At 42.4% G+C, this 18,223-nt stretch overlaps 3 protein-coding genes and 1 long non-coding RNA gene across 7 annotated transcripts; 2 read left to right on the top strand and 2 right to left on the bottom strand.

The window, feature by feature from the left end:
• Window positions 1–351: 351 nt before the first annotated feature.
• LOC105702569 (protein Peter pan) lies at window positions 352–2,319 on the bottom strand. The gene is made up of 6 exons (XM_012430223.2): window positions 2,144–2,319; window positions 1,744–2,024; window positions 1,423–1,633; window positions 1,036–1,362; window positions 629–959; window positions 352–518 (listed from the first exon to the last, which is right to left on the bottom strand). Exons 1-6 carry the CDS (start codon window positions 2,159–2,161, stop codon window positions 427–429), a joined length of 1,260 nt encoding a protein of 419 aa, XP_012285646.1. The 5' UTR covers window positions 2,162–2,319; the 3' UTR covers window positions 352–426.
• Window positions 2,320–4,646: 2,327 nt separating this feature from the next.
• Window positions 4,647–9,732, top strand: LOC105702585 (dentin sialophosphoprotein). Of its 3 annotated transcripts, none has more exons than XM_012430253.1 (4): window positions 4,647–4,740; window positions 4,929–5,044; window positions 5,279–5,384; window positions 5,854–9,732. In XM_012430253.1, the coding sequence occupies exons 2-4, from the start codon at window positions 4,971–4,973 to the stop codon at window positions 9,442–9,444; spliced, it is 3,771 nt and encodes a 1,256-aa protein (XP_012285676.1). In that variant the 5' UTR covers window positions 4,647–4,740; window positions 4,929–4,970; the 3' UTR covers window positions 9,445–9,732. The 3 variants fall into 3 exon arrangements, with proteins under 3 accessions (XP_012285676.1, XP_012285677.1, XP_012285678.1); XM_012430254.1 differs by lacking the exon at window positions 4,647–4,740 and adding an exon at window positions 4,757–4,848; XM_012430255.1 differs by lacking the exons at window positions 4,647–4,740; window positions 5,279–5,384 and having other exon boundaries at window positions 4,968–5,044.
• A 135-nt stretch (window positions 9,733–9,867) lies between these two features.
• LOC105702586 (methyltransferase-like protein 7A) lies at window positions 9,868–13,080 on the bottom strand. Of its 2 annotated transcripts, none has more exons than XM_012430256.2 (3): window positions 12,642–13,075; window positions 12,296–12,555; window positions 9,868–11,187 (listed from the first exon to the last, which is right to left on the bottom strand). In XM_012430256.2, the coding sequence occupies exons 1-3, from the start codon at window positions 12,916–12,918 to the stop codon at window positions 10,927–10,929; spliced, it is 798 nt and encodes a 265-aa protein (XP_012285679.1). In that variant the 5' UTR covers window positions 12,919–13,075; the 3' UTR covers window positions 9,868–10,926. The 2 variants fall into 2 exon arrangements, with proteins under 2 accessions (XP_012285679.1, XP_012285681.1); XM_012430258.2 differs by lacking the exon at window positions 9,868–11,187 and adding an exon at window positions 11,237–12,226 and having other exon boundaries at window positions 12,642–13,080.
• Window positions 13,081–13,175: 95 nt separating this feature from the next.
• LOC105702587 lies at window positions 13,176–17,582 on the top strand. The gene is made up of 3 exons (XR_001104301.2): window positions 13,176–13,863; window positions 14,854–15,225; window positions 15,299–17,582. It is a non-coding gene; the product is annotated as an uncharacterized LOC105702587 (long non-coding RNA).
• Window positions 17,583–18,223: the final 641 nt, after the last annotated feature.

Here is an 18,223-nt window from a genome sequence, read left to right as displayed (position 1 = left end):
TCTCACGCATACTCGTCGAGTGTAGCGCCAAACGCACACATACTCAACATCTCGACCCGTAGCTTGGCGCTTGACTGGTTGGGACGCGCTAAGATTTCTAGGAGCGATCGCACTCACACAGATTCGCTGCATGAGGGTTCCGTACGTTTGATTTCACCGTTTTTTGCCCCCAAGGGCCGCGCAACGAATTTCTGGTAGGTGCTCATGCACTCGTGATGGCTGTGCCATCTACTAGCCGCCGTTGGCGGCTCACGTACTTTTGATGGTGATAGCATGGGGCTTTTTTTTTTAATGCCGATTTATTTCTTACTTGTTACACAGTTTTGATAATGAAAATTACAACACCAAATGTTCTCTTAAATTCATCTTTTATTATTTAAATATATAAATGTATATATATAGTAAGATTAAAAGTCAAACCCAGTGCTACTTATCTTTACTAATCTTTGTCTTCTTAGATTTATACCTGGGTGCATAGTTTAGTGGTCTCTTCTTCCCCGAACTTCTGCTAAATAAATCTGTAAAAGAGAATGTATTTCCATTGTGCAAGAATAGTGAATGTTATAAAAATCATTGACCGTTTGCATAGACTTGTAGATTGTGGTAGAATTAAAGTGACGAAGCCTACCTTTGTCAGGTTCTTGTCCAACTTCTTCCCTGTAATATTGGACATCGTCGTCTTCGACATTATTCTCTTCGTTAGCTTCTTTTGCTAATTTCTGCATTAAAACATCGTTCTCCTTTCTCTTCTGCATTCCCTTGAGCGACCGTTCCTTATCTTGCTCTTTCTTTATATCCTTGTCTTGCCTATTCTTTTCAGCTTCCATTTGTTTTTTCTCCTTCAGCTTTCTCCTCAGTTCCCGTCGTTTCTGTATTCGAAGCTTTTCTTCGTCAGTCTTGTGCACCAACTCATGGAAAAGCACTTCTCCATCCAACAATCCGTCTTCCACTTTCATTAACTAACAAAATAGTACGTTAAAAGTGGTGATAATTATAAAAATATGTAGTTAAAAGCTTCGGAGGCGAAACCATTACCTGCATCGTTATCCTGGGCCCAAGTTCAAAAAGCCTAATTGCACTAACACTTTGTGCATTGTTTCCTCTCGAAGACAAATTTTGTGGTAGAGTGACTTGATTTGTTGGGTCATCCTCTGCTTCGCTTTCAGACATAGTTTCCTTCGTAAGAAACTCGGAAAAGTCCTCACACCTTGAGAGATTTGGTATCTTTGCTTGCACTATTTTTTTTACTCCTCTCGACAGGCCTGCCGGTACTACTTTGATGGCATAATGTCTGAAGTCAATTAACTTGGACGTTACGTTATAATTCAAGCATACACAACGACGAATTGTACTGAGATTAACCTGTAGGAGTAATTACTGTAAGTTCAAGTCCTAGTAACGGCGGTATATCAGAGCACTTACTTTGGTTAAGTTAATGGTAGGGAACATATTTTGAAACATGGAAGCCATGAGCTTCATTTGCATGCCCTCTCCGCTAAAGTTATTTAGAATGATAAGAGGAGAACTCTTAAATGCTTCTTCAGAGACTAATTGTTTCTTTAACGCTGAAACTACATCCCTTGCCAAGGAGAAGCTAGTTATTTTGAATGACAATGTTGGTCCTCTTGGTACTCTGTAGATAAAAATGAATTAAAAGACCATTATTAAGATAGATGAGTTACAGAATCAAATGACAGAAATTTTGTACAAAATTTTAAACAGAAACAGAAGTAATTTACTCACCGACATAATTTAAGATACATTCCGAGTTCGGTTCTTGTAAAGATACACATGTGGCTGACGTGAAGTACACCAGAAACCGATACAAAGTCTTTAATCGTATTTCTTCTTCTAGCCTTTAACGATACAGCAGTAAATGGTTCCATCACCTTGCGGAAATCCTTAGTCAACTCGACGATGTGTCCACCAGGTAAACCACGATGTATCACAAACGAATGAGGTGCATTAATGAGATCCTCCTTCTCATTTGTGTTCACCTGTTTATTGCGTTTTACGCAACGGCCCTACAAAATTTAATTGAAAATGTATCAAATAAGTTCAACACATCGGAAACATTATGATTCAGAGGAAATGGATTTTTTAGACTGCTTCTCGCAGGTCATGAAATCAAACTAAAAATTACCTTTTTATGACGTCCCATTTTTCAAAATGACCAGAAATTTAGTTTGATTTTAAAAAGCATTGAAATCCTCTCACTCTAGCTACGACTTAACCTAACTGTCTTGGACCATGGACGTAAGAACACATGGACGCCCGACCATGGATCCTTTTAAACCTGTAGAAGTTGTCCACGGAAAGGTTAGCGAACCATGATCCGGGTTTGCCCTCTGTATAGACTTTATGTAACTTATACCTGCTTATACCGGAGATGAGCAGAGATGAGTTGGGAGATTGCTCACGGGCAGGGTCGTGCAATCGCATCCTGTGCTGCCCTCTGGTTTCGTACGTCAGTTTTCACCATTTTTTGCCCCCAAGGGCGGCGCAATGAATTTCTGATAGGGGCTCGCGCACTCGCGACGACGATACCATCTACCAGTAGCCGTTGACGGCTCATGTACTCGTGATGTCAATACCATGCGGCAGTTGACGGTGGTGGCTTACCTACGCTTCCCGACACTGCTCGCTTTTGATGGTAAGGGAAGAACATTCGTGGCACCCGCTTTGACTTTACTCTTCACTTACCTTATTTATTTTACGAGAAAATGAAATTTTACCTTAATTAAATTCTATTTCACAGCTAGTTCGCGGATCGGTGTCATCCCATAAGGATGGTACCGATCCCCCAGGTCCCGCCACGAGGAGGCCGCTGCGATTGGGACCCGCCTAAGCATAGGCACCTGGTTCCGTTGAGTTCCCGGCGTCCCAGGAACTCACAGAATCAGGATTTCATAACCCATACAGCACACCACTCGCATACCATACGCATCCGTCCATACAACGCTCGCCGCAGAGTACAGGGTAAGTCGCCGAGTATATTGCCAGTTGGCATCGAAATACGGATATAATTTGCCGGAAGGGCATACTACTTCTAACGCGAGCAATCCAGCAGCTTCCATCGTCACCGACGACTAACCCGGCTCGGCTGTCGGCCCGCGAATACGAGTTTCACTCGACGAGCTTGTCCCGGCTTACAGCAGGCAGAGCCCCCGCGGGATGCCGCCAAAGCGAAACAACGCATCGCGCAGCCGACAACCTGAGCCAGGTAGCCTTGCACGCCGTAGCTTAGCTACGACGTACTAGGTGCCGACGGAAGCTGCGGGATACACTAAAAGTACGGCAATGCCGTACCTGCAAAAATCTACTTCGGTTAGCACGCAAATCCGAAATTACTAGCTGCATGGAAAGGTACCCGACAACGTCCTGTCCGCAATTTACAATCACGCACGCACGCAATGAGTGCTCCCACTTTTAACTACGTTAAGCTACTGTCATACAAAAAACAAAAACACGCTAAGTGGAACCACTCGCGCAGCTATTCGCGAACCGGTGGTTTCGAACAATAGTTGGAAACCACCGATCCCCCAGGCTCACCACGTGGAGGTTGCTGCGCACCGAAGCCCTTTACAAACGTAATAAATTAAGTTAAATATATTAAGAAAGGGAACGGGAGGGAGGGGGGATGTTTCCCATAAGGCCCGGTTTCACAACTCAAGTTAGCCGAAGTTTGATTTTTAACCGTTAGGTTTCACCGTAGGTTAAAACTGGGGTTAACCGTTAGGTTTAACCGCAGGTTAAAACTGGGGTTAACCGATAGGTTTAACCGTAGGTTAAAACTGGGGTTAACCGATAAGTTTAACCGTAGGTTAAAACTGGGGTTAAACCTGGGGTTAAACCAGTTACGGAACAAGCAGGTAACCCAATGTTTACCCTTCGGAAGACCAAAGGGTAATGATGCTCCGATCGTGCGCTCGGCCTTATATAGGGTCCCCGACCCCGGCATGCGCATGCGCAGTTCCTTATCACACCTTTGTATATTTCAATTTCGGAAGTTCTTTATAATAACGGAATTTCATGTCTATGGAACCGTTTTTTAGGGTCTTTATACTCACGTTATAAAATTTCAAACGATTAGGTACACCTAGTTTTGTGAAAAATTTCCTTATCAACCGACCCCTCGGTTGCCTCTTTCTCGTCACTTTCACGGGAAATGCAAGAGAAGCATCGATTCGCGAATGGCCGCTCGGGTAACCAATTTTGAAATTTATTAAACAAACCATGTATTAGACATTTTTGACGTATGATCGTATGATCGTACGATCATATGACGTACTGCCCTCTGGTGATTAGTGCGGGTGGCAAACGTATGTACTTGCCACCTGTTACCCCTCAGTGCCGGCGCAACTCATCTCTTTTAAATCTCTTATTTTTTCAAGTCGTTATGGGTTCATCGCCGCTGATCTTGCTGGACTTGTTGGTAAGAGATGTTAAAAGATTTTAAAAGATGTTAAATGATGTTTGTTATCACAGAGATGAGTTGGTAGTAGAGAGGAGGAGGATCCCCGAATGGAGCCGCCATTGGGGATATCAGGTGGCAAGTGCATTAGCCGTCCACATCCTCCACCGAGGAGCAGCACAGGACTGATCGCGCGACCATGCCCGTGAGCAATTTTCCACTCATCTCTGATCAGACTCGGTATCAGTGAACATGAAACGAGCTCGTAAGCGTCAAGGAAGAAAATAGTCACGTAAAACATCAAGTTCCAAAGGCATCCGAGATAGGTACGTGAAGCGTCAGGCCGCTAACGAATACTGGAATATGCTGCGTATGCTAGCATCGATCAGCCTAAACACCTTCCTTGACGATTTTCGACGTCATTGCCAATTTAGGTCGCTATCATGTATTTTTATGTCTCGGCCGGTTTAGTTTTTCAACGATGTTTTAAACTATTTGTACGTGTGTTTTTAAGGTAAGTCTGCCACTGCCCGATGTGCCGTTTTGGAGAAATGCTATGGACGAGGATAAGGAAGTCAGTGGTCTCGATAGAGATCCCCTTTCGGAGTCATACCTGCAAGGCATAGAGAGGTAAAAATCACGCGCCAAATGTTTTCTAAAGGTTATTATACATAGAGAATGTCTGCTAACAACAGATGGATTTGGGTAACCTGGTCTGGCATTAACGCTGCACCGGCTGAAGCCTGTAAATATTGTATATCGAATCGTTAAATGTTACTCATCCTTGTTATGACTTTGGCGTCAACTTTTGAGTTTGACGTCTCTCTTTCTTTGGCTTTTATAGAGTAAATAATTTATGTACAGGATCACAGGTAACAAGGATGGTGCATTCGGGTTCCATGTACCCAAAGAGATTTTAGAGGAACGCGAGAAGTCATGGGATAGCCTGTTTGATAAGTACTCTGAACAAGTGAGCATATATGTCAGATATTGCCAATTAAGGAAAAGACACTTGCAGTCCTTCTTTTTCGTCAAAATTATTTTGAGAAAGTATTACGACTCTTTCATGAAATTTTTGTCACCTACGTTGTGAAAGGAAACTTAAGATTTAAAAATAAAATGACAGACAAAATGTCGACGAGATATTATTTTCCTGATGTTCTTTAGCTAGAAAATATTGCTAGTACTTACGAACCCAGGATGGATCGTTCCATATTTTAATCATTTTAATTTAATCTCAATATAATAAATGCAGTTTACATTTTTTTTAAAGAAAATCATAAAATGAATGCAATATAATAATAAAAATGTTTAACACTGGAGTGAATTCATCTTTATCAGTTTCGACGGTTATGTTACTGTCATTTTCCTATTGTCTTTGATTGGATCATGTTGATATTCCCCTCCCAAAGAAATTAATTTAAACCGTGTTGTTTCAGGTATCTGACGATTTTGAATTAAATCTCAGTAATTTAGAGCCTGAAGTAAATGACTGCGAAATCTATCTACCAGAGGACCGAGTGCCTATGCGGAAGCACCCTGCACTTGTGCAATATTGGGTGGACACTGGATTGGCACCATGTACCGCAATAATCAAGAGCGAAGACCTGTCAAGTTCGGGATCGTCTCTCAGTGAGTGCGAAGTTCTGACTCTACCTCGGTCTCTTGTTCTGGAGAAGGACACTGAGAAAGCCAAAGGTGCTGGTGGTTCGTCGTGTAGTTCCGTTGATACAGCCGCTTATATTTTGTCGAATGCAAATACTACAAAGAAAGCAGATGCTATCGCGATTGTAGAGGGTGCTAAGAACTCGGTAAACGTTCGAACGAAGGATAATATCAAGCAGGAATTAATTCAAGAACGGTTACCAAGACATTTGACAAATGATGACATCACCACTAAGAATAACAATGTGATTGATTTTGATTCTAACTCTGCCCTTAAGAAGAGTGAAAGTGACAACGTGAAGTCATGTGAAATAGCTTTACCGGTATCAGTGTGTAATACGGAAGTAAAAAACAATGTTACTGAAACAGTGGTCAATGTAGAAGATTCACATAACATAACATTGACCTTAAATCAAGAATCGCATGAAATTGAGGATTCGGATGAATCATTAATAATGAGCGTATCAAAGAACAGACGCAGTATGCAGGCAATTAATAGTTTGCAAACAAATGGTCAAAGTTCCAATAACACGCACACCTCCAATGCAAGTAAGCATGGAAAAGAAGGATCTGATACACAAGCTACATGTAATGATTTGAATGCATATGAAGTTGTACCAAAGGTCACATTACGCAGGAAATTATTTACTGGTCGAGAATCTCCTACAGATCTTCTCATAGCAAATGGTGGCAGTGGCAGAAAATCCAAGACAATTAAACGTGGTATTCATCCTGCATTAGACAGTCCATATGCTACACCTAAGAAAAAAAAGAGGCCCAGTAAATATAAATTACAACGTCGATCAAAAATTAAATTGAAACAAAACTCTTTCGTAATGACTACAACTAATGGAAGTGACTTACAGGATTGCAGTAAAAAAAGTTGTAATGATATCAAAGTACGTAATAATGAACAGGTTTCTATGAATGATTTCTTCAATTCTTTAGATCTTAGGCCAGTTGAAGAGATAAATACTGAGGTTCCTATTACTAAAAACAGTAGACGCGCACCAATATTAGATATGCAAGCTATGGAATTTATGATGGATGGAGAAAATTCTTTTGCAAAGGGAAATCAAACCATTGCCTCCACTAAGAAGAAAACTCCCAAACGAAGAAAAGGTAGTAAACTGGATAGTCGTAAATCTCATCGAAGAACGAGTCAGAGAAAAATAGCAGCAATGCTGAAATGTTATTCAAATCTTGGCGTCGATCTGAATCCGGTCGTATTAATAGAACGTTTGCCTGAACATCACTCGGACGTTTCCGATAAATGTAACGATAAGACTGATACCATTGAAATGATTACAAATGAAGCTGAGGTGAAATTGTCAGTCCCAGAGCAAAACAGTGCATGCCCTAGTGAATTTTTAAGCAACAATATTTCTGATTTAAACCCTGTGAGTCACTTGAACAGTTCTAAGAATATGGTGTTTTCTTGTGAAATTCAAAATATAGACCTAGATACAGTAGACAGCGATCAAAGCACAATCCTTATTTGTGAATGTAAAAATGATGATACCTCTAAACATTCACTACGATGCGATGCAATGTCTACATGTACAGACAGTTCGGATAGCATAATTTTGTTCACGGGTAGTATGAAAAAAAGGGAAACGACTAAGCGCGGAAAGAAGAAAACATTAGAATATGCATTACTACAAAAGTTGGAGCCTGTGCTTTTGTTGAAGAGACTGCCTAAGTCAGTGTGCGATAGATATTTGGAAAAGAGTAAAGGAAATTCAGAGGTGAGTGGTTCTATATCTGTTGAACTCCTGAATTCAAAAGATGGTTTGGATGATTCGTTATCTCCGAAAACGTTGGCAGATGAGGGGAATTTTACTCGAAGCAATCCTTCACGATCCCAATCAAAATCGGAATCTCTGGAAGATAATTCTACTTCTCCGAGGCATTTGTCTTCTGATGTTTCACGATTAAATCGGAGTGGTAAAATTGGAAAGAGTAAATCGTTGCGGAACACATTTGAAAGTTCAAATTCTCGGTCGTTTAAACATTTATCAACTGTAGAAAATTTATTGCCAAAGGATGTGATGCCGATAACACTTGGAACCCGATCAGAATTTAATGTGACACCAGAACATACAAGGACTGTGGCAGCATCCAACGACATTCTTACATTCTCAGATGAGGAAGACAGTTTTACGGAATTTGTGAAAAGTTGCTGGCCAAAGAAGTTTTCAGAATCGTCATTGAATATTTCTGCAAAGGATCAAACGAGAAGTAAGATTCAAGAGGGAATGGATCGGACATCTATATCAAGTAACAAAAGAATTTTACAAAGTTCGTCGGCACAGTCAAAAAGTAGCACTTCAAGTAAAAACAAGTATGAAATGAATGTGGTTCGTGAAGTAAATAACGATTGTCACTCAAGTAATTTAGAAAATGACAGATTATCACCTATTCTATTGACAAGAAAATCTTTGGGTCAAAAGATGTCATCATATAAAAGTGCAAGTACCATCAGTTCCCCGAGAAGTGATAAGAGTTCAAATTCAGTAATCTTCCCAAGTACTGTCAGTCCGAACAATCGTTCTATGTCTCAGATTTCAGGACGAAGTAAATCATTGAAATCGAATCAAAGTGAATCATTATTTGCAAAGATACCATCAGATGACGAACATATGAAAGAAGAATCATCTTATTCTTCTTTAAAGGATCCTTTGAAACTCTCTGATTCTGAACCTGATGCAGACACAGGCATCGATATCCAACAAAATACTTTTGATCTAAAGTCTAGTTTAACTGAAAGCATTGCCATGAATGCCAAGAGTAAGAAGGTTTATTCAAAGGGTTCTCTGAGTGATACTATATATTTGTCTAGTGACGAGAGTAGGGGTGGATTGACACATAAAATCAAGAATGAGATACCGTCTGAATCCAAGCAAGATAATTCAACACCTCTTCAAAACAAGATACCAGAACGAACAACTGACACATGGAACAAAATTGACAAAAGGAACAATTCCAACGGTAAACGCCGAAAAATCCGATCTACAAGATCTCAGAAGAAACAACGAAGAAATAAAGAAGAACTTCACCTACTAGAGTCATCTTCCGATGAAGATAGCATTCTAGAGATTCCTAATATAGCCTCTACGCATACGGTCAATACTGAAAGTTCCAACACATCAGCCACAGATGTGTTAAAGGCTCTCGATGACAGTTTAGACGAGGCTGTAATAGTTCTTAAACTTAATCCAAGGACAACTCCTTTTTCGAATAAATCTGAAACCGATATGGATGATATGTCCGAAAGGAAAAGTGCGTTGAACGACAAGAAATCTTCGGACGTAGAATCAACGACATTTAAAACGAAATATCTCGAATTGTGGTTAACCGAGTAACATATTTTCCTTGAAAAACGCGAGAAAAATGCATTTGTCACAAAACGGAATAACAAGTAGCATTGGGATGTGGTTGCCGTGTAAAAGTAAAATATCGATAACCAGTGGTTGCGTAAAAGTGAAATATTCAGCTGAGTATGTATCGTGCAGTGTCCATTTCAATGTTACTATTGATTTGGATAGAAATACATATCCCATGAAAGTATCCCTATAGCAACGTTGGACATATTGTTTTTAGTTGTGACATTTCATTCTGTATATTCTTACTTTCACGCAACGACCTCATCCAAGTTCCAAACTCCATTGAAAATATTTCTACTAAGACAAGTCGTGATAAGAACAAGGGAAATGTGTTTAACCTGGAACGTTAATAAATAGAGGTGGTGTTATTTAAAGAAATTAAGTATGTTACATCGTGAGGAACTGAGTTATGCTGATTACTAATTTCTGTATGCACACGTGTGACTACACGATTAATAGTATTTCCAATAATACATTTGTAGCTTTAGAGAATGACGATGAAACATAAGGAAATTCAATAAGCACTTAAAAAGTAGATGTGGCATGAGGCTAGTAATTGACTGTCAGTTTGTCAAGATCCAAGACTGAAAGGTAATTTTCCAACACTCTTATCTATTTTGTTTATCAACAAATATCGCTTTGATCAGGTAGTTCGGTACATTTAAGTATAGAATTAGAAATGATCTTCCACGGTTTTCCTGGCAAAGATTTGATCAGAATACTGCCCATCATACGCGATATATTCAACGATAAATTAGGTTTGAGTATTGTTCAATTTTTTTTTAATTATTATTTTCGAAGATTACCTTTCAATTATGGTTTTTGTAAAGGGAACTACTATTACATCCTGAATGACTTTTACTCTTAAGATTAATGAAGTGTAGTGATGCGAGCATAGATCTTTAGGAGAATCCTTTTTGACATTGCAATCAGCACTCGCATTCATTGTGTCTGTTGTACATAGGTGTAAAATATATTCCAAATATTTTGTAAATAACGTGTTTACGTGAAATACAGCGGATTATTGACCCTTCCAGATATAGTCAGATTCCAGATGATCTCTTTGAAAAGTTCGCGAATTCGATAACTGACGAATGAATAGTAATATTACGCGAAGAGTGTTTGGAAAATTGGCCTTTATTAATCCCGCTTGAGTGATCGGCTGTCATTTAATTACATTTAAGTTTTGTCTTTGGGTATTAAACACCCATTGAAATTGCATGGAGACCAGTACTGTTACTTTACACGTTTTTCTTTTCTTTATGCTATACGCGAATAACTTTAATCAGGAATAAATAACTAGTAGGATTAGAAACTACTACTACTATTTTTATATCTCTATTGGACCACTGAAAGTATTGTATAGATATTTTCTCGTCCAATAAATTATGATCTTAGGATTAATATTTCTTTTCTGGTGAAATAAATCCTTAACGCGTTAAGATTTCCGATGTTCTCGTTTTATCTAACAGCCGTCCCGATAACGTGGTGGCGCGAAAGAGCGAAGTGCACGTTATGGGACACGCATCCATCCAAAACTATACGCTTCCATGTTACGTCCTTAAATCCCGATTTCTCGATCGCGTCGATTGGATTTACGTCGAGGCGACAGTCTCCGAATAAGAAAGGCCAAATGCGGGTTTTCGAGAGGATCGTCTGGAGCCACCTCACGATCGCGTCCTTATTGTCCGGAACGTGTTCCAAGAAGTAGTACTTGCCCCCCTGAAACCAGAAATACATGTACTGCACCTTATTACGCTATTGGTCTCAGTTAATCAATCGAAATGTATATTTTTAACTCTAACGTAGCGACAGGTTCAGGATGTAATTACGAATTAGCGCCTAAAAGTATTCAAAACGCTAAAGAGTTCCCAGCGCCTCCGCAAGATGGCGCGGCTATCATGTACCGTCGCTGGATCTTCCAGAACTCGGCTTTTATACGTTTGTATGCGAATAAAACGAAAATGTATTTCTAACAACACTTGTACGACTTAACCCTTTCGTTACGGTAATCTGCTCAACTAAAGACAGTTATTTAATTAAACGCGGCACAGCGCCGAAAGTGCGCATCCTTCTTAACTTCCTTCTGTACGTACACTTTTCTAAGTGTTAAATAATAATTGTTTTGCCGTATTATTCCGTTATTAAATTCCGAAATAAAAGTCTAATCTTAAACTTTTAAGAAATTAAAAGTTATGCCAATTAAGAAACTGGTTCATAGATTGAAGGTCGCACGACAAAAATAAATAATGTAGGAATAAATTTGTACGAAAATGGTATCGTTCCATCATTCGTCAGAGAAAGCAATGAAATCAATTACTTTTGTCGAATACATTAGTTGATTCCTACGATCGCAAAAAGGTGAGATCAATTCAGTTTGTTTCTACCATAATTAAAATAATAACGATTAATTTCATAAGTGTAATAGCCGGTCCTCTCGTCTCGTCTCGATGGCCAAAATGTGTTACGTATGTTCAAAATGTACTTTTAGGATGATTAATCCAATACGGGTCGATAGAATCGAATGATACTCCACAGATATGGCAGAATTTGTTACCGACTATAGTCGGCGCTCGTAACGAAAGGGTTAGCCCTGCAACGGCAGGCGAAATATTAACCGTTAATCGGACATCTCGAGGATGAAAGATCACTTAACGTCGACTGGGATGCCACCTGCTTGGCAAAGGGTGAGTAACTCGACGGATGAGCTTCTTATCGGACAGGTTAATCGATATCTCGGATGAACCGTTCCCGAAAACGCCTAGAAGAGTTCATCAGGGTTTATTGGCATGACTTTTCCAGGTCTAGGAAAGAGACTTTATTTGTTTACCCTGGCCAGGATGCGCCGAATTTCTCGCAGGGTCTGCGGCAAGGAGCTCGTCGAGCAAAGAGACCTGCAGGTGACGACTACGTCGACGCAGCCGGAAGTGACGTCTTTCAGGGAAGTACCATCGCCGATTATCAGACGCTCGAGGACGACTTTGCCGAACTGCCAGGATTTCTTATCACTGACGAGGTATTCACTCAGCTTGCGATTCCAGTCGACGCATATCAGGTGGGCCTCGTTAGGGTAGTACCGGATGTTGTCGCCTACGGGAAAGGATACCCCAGATAGAAAATGCCATCCTCGACCGTAGTGCGACTAGTTTAACGAATACGTACAATGTGATCCTAACCCATTTTAACGCCAATCTCAAGGATCCGAATGCGGCCCAGAGAGCGCAGGATTTCGTCCTTGGAGGTGATCTCGTCGAGGTCCTTGAAGAGCTGCTTCTTGTACGGGGTCATCAGCTCCGCGCACTCCGTCTCGAAGCCCTGGAGATGGGCTCGGAGAATGGCCCCTCGCAGTTTTGGCCATCTCCAAGAGAAATAAAAGATCACGGAGGAGACGAATACCAAGACCGCTCCATACGTCGTCACCAGGTCGCGAATCCAGAGATCCTCTTCGCTCATGGTGCCAGAGGGACGTTCACTTCATGAAGCCTGGTGGAGGGTAATGGCGGGCCTATATCGAAGGCCCTATCTACGCGGTACTTCCCAGTACTTGTTCCTGAATGGAAAAACGCAAGCTCGACATGCCGAACACGCGAAAGCTAGGAACTGAACGGGCACTCTTGCCTTCGGGCTTGGAATATAAACGCGGACCCGCAATCGTCGGTGATAAGATAAGAGCGACATAGTCACTTAACGAAAACCGCCTACCATTCGTGTATACGAACAATGTACAAAGATCGGCTGTCGGGTAGACGTCTCGACCTGACCTCGGTTAAGTGGACTTTACTTCGGGAGAAACGTCGCCTGGAAGTGATTGCATGTCAAAGTTGATCGTTTTTCAAGATATTTTGCCTAGAAATTGAGGTGTACGTGTGTTTTTAGCCCATTCCGAGGATCATGGTCCAATCGAGGAGACGGAGGAGAGGGAGTGGGAGAGAGAAAAAACAATGGTCCCACGTTTTCCAAGGAGAGAGAGCAAACACAAAAGGGGGCACCAACTCCGGGAGAAACGATCGGCATATCGGCACCAGGGCGCTTCTTTGTCGAGGAGCTGAAGAGTGACCGCAAACAACGGGGTCGCCGATTACGCTCGACCGGGTGTTCCCTCTCGTGAACACGGTCCGGTCGAATATACGAGTTCGATTGAGGGGCATTTCGCGATCCGGAGGCGTTTTGTTTTCGACATCGGGGCGGAGAAGAGGTTGGCCGTTTTCGTAATGGCTCGCTGATTCGAGAGAATCGCAAACGCGTAATTCGCCGACTCGAGATCGCTGCTCTTTGGAACAGAGCACGGGGAACCAAATAGTTCATAATCTGGGATTATGAATCGACGAGTATCCTCGATAACGATGCGTCGTCTGAGAGCAAGTAACGGCTGCAACGAATAAAAATGGTCGTTTTAAGGTATTGTTAAACTTATTATATATACACATCAAAACGTGAAAATATTAAGCTTTTCTCCAAACTGCGGGCATCATTTGAATCTTTAACACCTGATTGGGGAGGTCCTAACAAAGGTCCTGAAACTTACGTAATTTCATGTTTCGATGAAGAATGTCGTATTTATCTCGGACAAGAACCAAGAAAAATTAATCTTTTTCCACGTGTTAAAGTTTCAAGAGATTCGCTGCGCCCAGTTTGGAGAAGAGTTTGATAAACATTTCGACGCTTTGATAGACTTAGAATCTATTTCATGACACCTTAAGGGACGACGAATCGCCCTGAACGAATTACGTTCGTTTAAATATAGAAATCTAGAGATTCTGCCGGATCTGTCGGAAACGTGCTCTCCAGGACATTCGGTAGACATTTGTATCGTGGTGAAGAGTCTCGGGGTAATTCGCAATCGTAGGGCCGCGTTTACGTGGTCGTCAAGGCAAGGAGGTCGAGGACGCCCCCGGAGTGGAGTCCGCCTTAAAACAATACGTCCTTCTGGAATTATTCCTCGTTAAAGGTCCCTCGAGAGGAGTCTTCCTATAGATTAGAGCCGACTATCGACAGGTCGGATCTGGTGTAACGTCTTAAGCCAGGGTAACGCGAGCTCTGGGATCTCGGAGCGAGTTCACCCTAGCTAATGCCGGGGCGAGGAGCGAGGAGGGAAAAGAGAGAGAAAAAGGAAAAAAATTGCACGCGTTGCGGAGCGGCATTTAAATATTTTTCACTCTCGAGAGATCGAGCAGATAGGCCGCCAGCTCGCTCCGTGCTCCGCAATAAGCCGAGGGACTCCTCGAGGAGCGGCTTCCGCCTCGCTCCTTCGGGAATCCTTGTGTACGTGCACCTCAGATCCGCTGACGCGTCCGAACGGACAGACGCGGAAAAGAAACGCGACACGCCGACCATTCAAATGCTAACGCGGTGCTGCCGAGCTTCGACTAATCGAAATCCTTTTTGCAGGTCCGATAACGGAGGGACACCTGCTATGGAGGACGAGACGCAAAGGCAGCGTCGGCTGATATTTTTCTAAACGACCGAAGTCATCGATGCGATCCAACATGGCGTCGTTAAGTGAATCCTAGTTCTTAAGGATTGAACGAGGGCATATACTTGTAGCGCGAAATTATGCCAGAGGGATCAAGCTTCATCCACTGAAAGAGCAATATGGGCAAGAGCTGATATTTTTTGAAACGACCGAAGTCATCGATGCGATCCAACATGGCGTCATTATGGAATTCAAGCTCTTAAGGATTAAATAAGGGCATGCACTTGTAGCATGAAATTACGTAAGAAGGCGAGCTTCACTCGCTAAAAGAGCATCATGGTGGTCGCGTACGTAGTAAACGAGTTATTTCAACGTCAACTCGATACCGGCGAATATCAATCCGGGACTTTTTATTTCCAGGCTTGTTATCCGTGCACGGCTTGCGTGGAACGCAGGAAAACCGAAGGACGTGGGGCGGGTCTTTGACGAAGGACTTCCTGGATCAAGCCGCATTTACAAGAGCAGAGGAACGCAGCACGCTTCGGGGATACGTGTCTTGGGGTCTCACAACACCTGTGCTTGTCTTTAGAAATGGCTTCGCTCTTTGGCAAGGATAATAAGCACGGGATACTGAACTTCGAATCCTAACCCGTCCTCCAAAGTGCATCTCTGGATCTAGCTGATCGTTTTAAGAATTTCCTGTCGCGAAATCTTGGAAAATTGAGGCGCAAAACACTGACCTAGTCATTATCTGCGATGTTTACCCTGGCGCGTCAAACTGGACAGAAAGTGTCGTTTTCTGAACCTCTTGAATGAGTAATGTCAAATTAAATCAGGTCACCGTGATTGGATTGTTTTTCTGCGTTTTTGAGCTATGAACGAAATTGTGATATGTTGCCTTATTTATATGGTATCGAAAGATATTTTTCTTTTTCTAAAGATTTGACACGTGGAGTCGTGGATGGAAGAGACTCAACATGTTTAGGGTCGCTGCCTGGAAGGCGCGAGTCGCTTCCGTGGCAGCTGCTTACGTCGTTAGTAATGGCTATGTTTTTTGTGGCGAACATAGGGGAGAGGTGCCGGCGATCGTGTAAAGTGTGCAGGCATTTAGTCCGACTAATTACGAGAGGGAGCAGAGTCGAGCTGTCGCATGTGAGGAGTCTTCGACACGCGACACATATGTCGGTTAAGCCGAATGTCTGCACACCTTTATCATAGTTAAACATCGATGACGTATGATCCTCCGTAAATCACTATACGACGTGTATCCATGCATTTATGTAAATACGGGAAAATGTTGCAAGAACGATGAGGAAAGCAGATACTGCATGTATTCTTTGTTCCTGGAATATTTCCATGAGGTGAAACGTGGAAGAAGTGCGCCCTCGAGAAGCGCTTTTTTGAATGTCGCCGCGACAGCGGAGTCGCCGGCATTGTCTCCATTGTCGGCGAATTGTAATCAATATTTTCACAATATGACGGCATTGTCCGGAGCACGAGCGAGCCGTGAGGGTGCTTCTCCCGGTCTAGGAATCGCTCACCCCGGCCTCTCGAAGACCCTCGGACCTTAAAAATAAGTTCCCGGCTAACCATCCGCGGCCATATTGGTCCCCGAGTGGCGTCCTACAGGGACTCCTCCGTTTCGACTTTCTCCCCGTTTACTGACCCGATTTCCGACATCTCGCAGTTTCTCGAAATCGCGTGAAGCCTCATAAACGTAGCGGGAGGAAATCCGGGGAAACCGAGACTTTTTGCGGTGGTTTTCGCGAAACCTCGAACGACCCGCTGACTCCTCCCTCTCGTCTGGCAACGATGTTCCATTTAGCAGTTTTCTGTAAACCGGAAGGAAAAAATCGAGGAAAAAATTTCGAAGGATCGCCGTTTATACTTCTGGAGTCCTTGAACGATCCGGGGGGCGTGTTCCATCCAACATTTTACGACTAGAAATTCGAGGAACCGCAGGCTTACTTTCGCCTTAAGGAAGGCATTCCGGAAATGACACGTTTTATTTTGAGAAATCTTTTATTGTCGCGCAAAGGTTCTTTTTAGTAAAGGCTTTCTATATTATATTCGCGGGGCCGGAGAGCTCGATGCGTGTCCTCGCGTGCCAGCGGGCTGCAGGACGAAGGACTCGTCAAGGTTCGTCAGGGATTGTCATTGATCGTCATTTTGGAGCAGAAATGGACGAAGTCAAGTACCGAACGAGCAGTAAATCAGCGCCGCCATTTTCAAGGCGATGGGCCCTTTTAAACGCCTCGCGCATTGTGATAGGTTATGGTTTGTTGACGAAACGCTTTGCCGGGCTTAGTTAATGCGTTTATTAGTTTACGGGCGGCGGTGGGCGCCTGTAAACGTATTCTTGGGGAAAGCAAGACGCAATAAACACCACGCGACCGTCGTCCGGAAAGATTCATGGGGCTCGCGCCTCCTCCGTCCATGAAACTCGTCTCGGCACTCCGAAATGACGCTTCGTTAAGCCAAAGGCCACACGACAGGACATTACTTTACCTATTCTGCCGAGAAACCCGGGAAAGATTTTTTTAAAGCGAGGGAAAAAGTCGACTTCTCTTTAGGAACAAAAGTTTCATTTAATGGCATGGTTGTACACTGTTAACAAAAAAGTATTATGATTTTATAAGACTTTTCTTGGAAATTGTATTCGGACATGGTATACTAAGTTTATCATACATTTGCAAGAAATTTATATGAAATTTGACTGTTATAACATGATGTCGCCAAATTATAAATTGCTTCTACTGCAACCATATGTACTAAATGTCCACCAATATTCTGAATAATTTTAATAGCGTAAAGCGTGATTATTAATTGTACAGCAATTACCGAGGGGGTAATACTCAGGAAATCGTGGATTTTAACGATTGAAATCATGTGGAAGTCAGCTGGACATCGTAAGCAGAAATCATCGAACATTGTCACAATTTTAAGGCCGTCACCTGTTACCGAATTGCATTGTTGTCTGTCATATGAAATTAAAGGCAATCGCTATCAAAGAAAGGAATCGTTTTCCCTGATTTATAAGGGAATAGCCCGTCGGTAATTACAAGGATAGATAATTTCTTTGAATATTCTCGACAAGCAGGAGATCTCAAAATGGCGGCTGGGACGTTCCGGCTTCGATTACGTGAGAAGAATTCTCGGATTCCTGGAGATCCAGAACTTTGAGGACATCCCATGGAGCAGGACTCGCCTCCTACAGGATCCGCCGGATTTATGGTGGCCATAAAACAATTACGAAGCATCGCGGGACATCGGTCTTCTTTTCAATGATCGTCTCTCACAGGATTCTCTTCCCAAGGCCGTGATTTACCTTCTTAACGATGCGAC

This window comes from Orussus abietinus, unplaced genomic scaffold, assembly GCF_000612105.2.
Source record: "Orussus abietinus isolate OABI.00-Male unplaced genomic scaffold, Oabi_2.0 scaffold278, whole genome shotgun sequence".
NCBI classification, from domain to species: Eukaryota; Metazoa; Arthropoda; class Insecta; order Hymenoptera; family Orussidae; genus Orussus; species Orussus abietinus.
The sequence above is the reverse complement of the archived record's forward strand: the minus strand, read 5'-3'. Positions and strand labels throughout refer to the sequence as shown.

Bases quoted from the DNA above. Each gene is read 5' to 3' on its own strand.
- LOC105702569 (XM_012430223.2), bottom strand. The intron at 960-1,035 runs GTAATGGTTTCG...CTATTTTGTTAG, and splicing joins GGCCCAGGATAACGATGCAG to TTAATGAAAGTGGAAGACGG. The intron at 519-628 runs GTAGGCTTCGTC...TCTCTTTTACAG, and splicing joins TGGACAAGAACCTGACAAAG to ATTTATTTAGCAGAAGTTCG.
- LOC105702585 (XM_012430253.1), top strand. From the start codon at position 4,971: ATGGACGAGGATAAGGAAGTCAGTGGTCTCGATAGAGATCCCCTTTCG. The intron at 5,045-5,278 runs GTAAAAATCACG...ATTTATGTACAG, and splicing joins TACCTGCAAGGCATAGAGAG to GATCACAGGTAACAAGGATG. The intron at 5,385-5,853 runs GTGAGCATATAT...GTGTTGTTTCAG, and splicing joins TTGATAAGTACTCTGAACAA to GTATCTGACGATTTTGAATT.
- LOC105702586 (XM_012430256.2), bottom strand. From the start codon at position 12,918: ATGAGCGAAGAGGATCTCTGGATTCGCGACCTGGTGACGACGTATGGA. The intron at 12,556-12,641 runs GTTAGGATCACA...CCTTTCCCGTAG, and splicing joins TGAGATTGGCGTTAAAATGG to GCGACAACATCCGGTACTAC. The intron at 11,188-12,295 runs GTAAACAAATAA...TTCTGGTTTCAG, and splicing joins TTCGGCGCATCCTGGCCAGG to GGGGGCAAGTACTACTTCTT.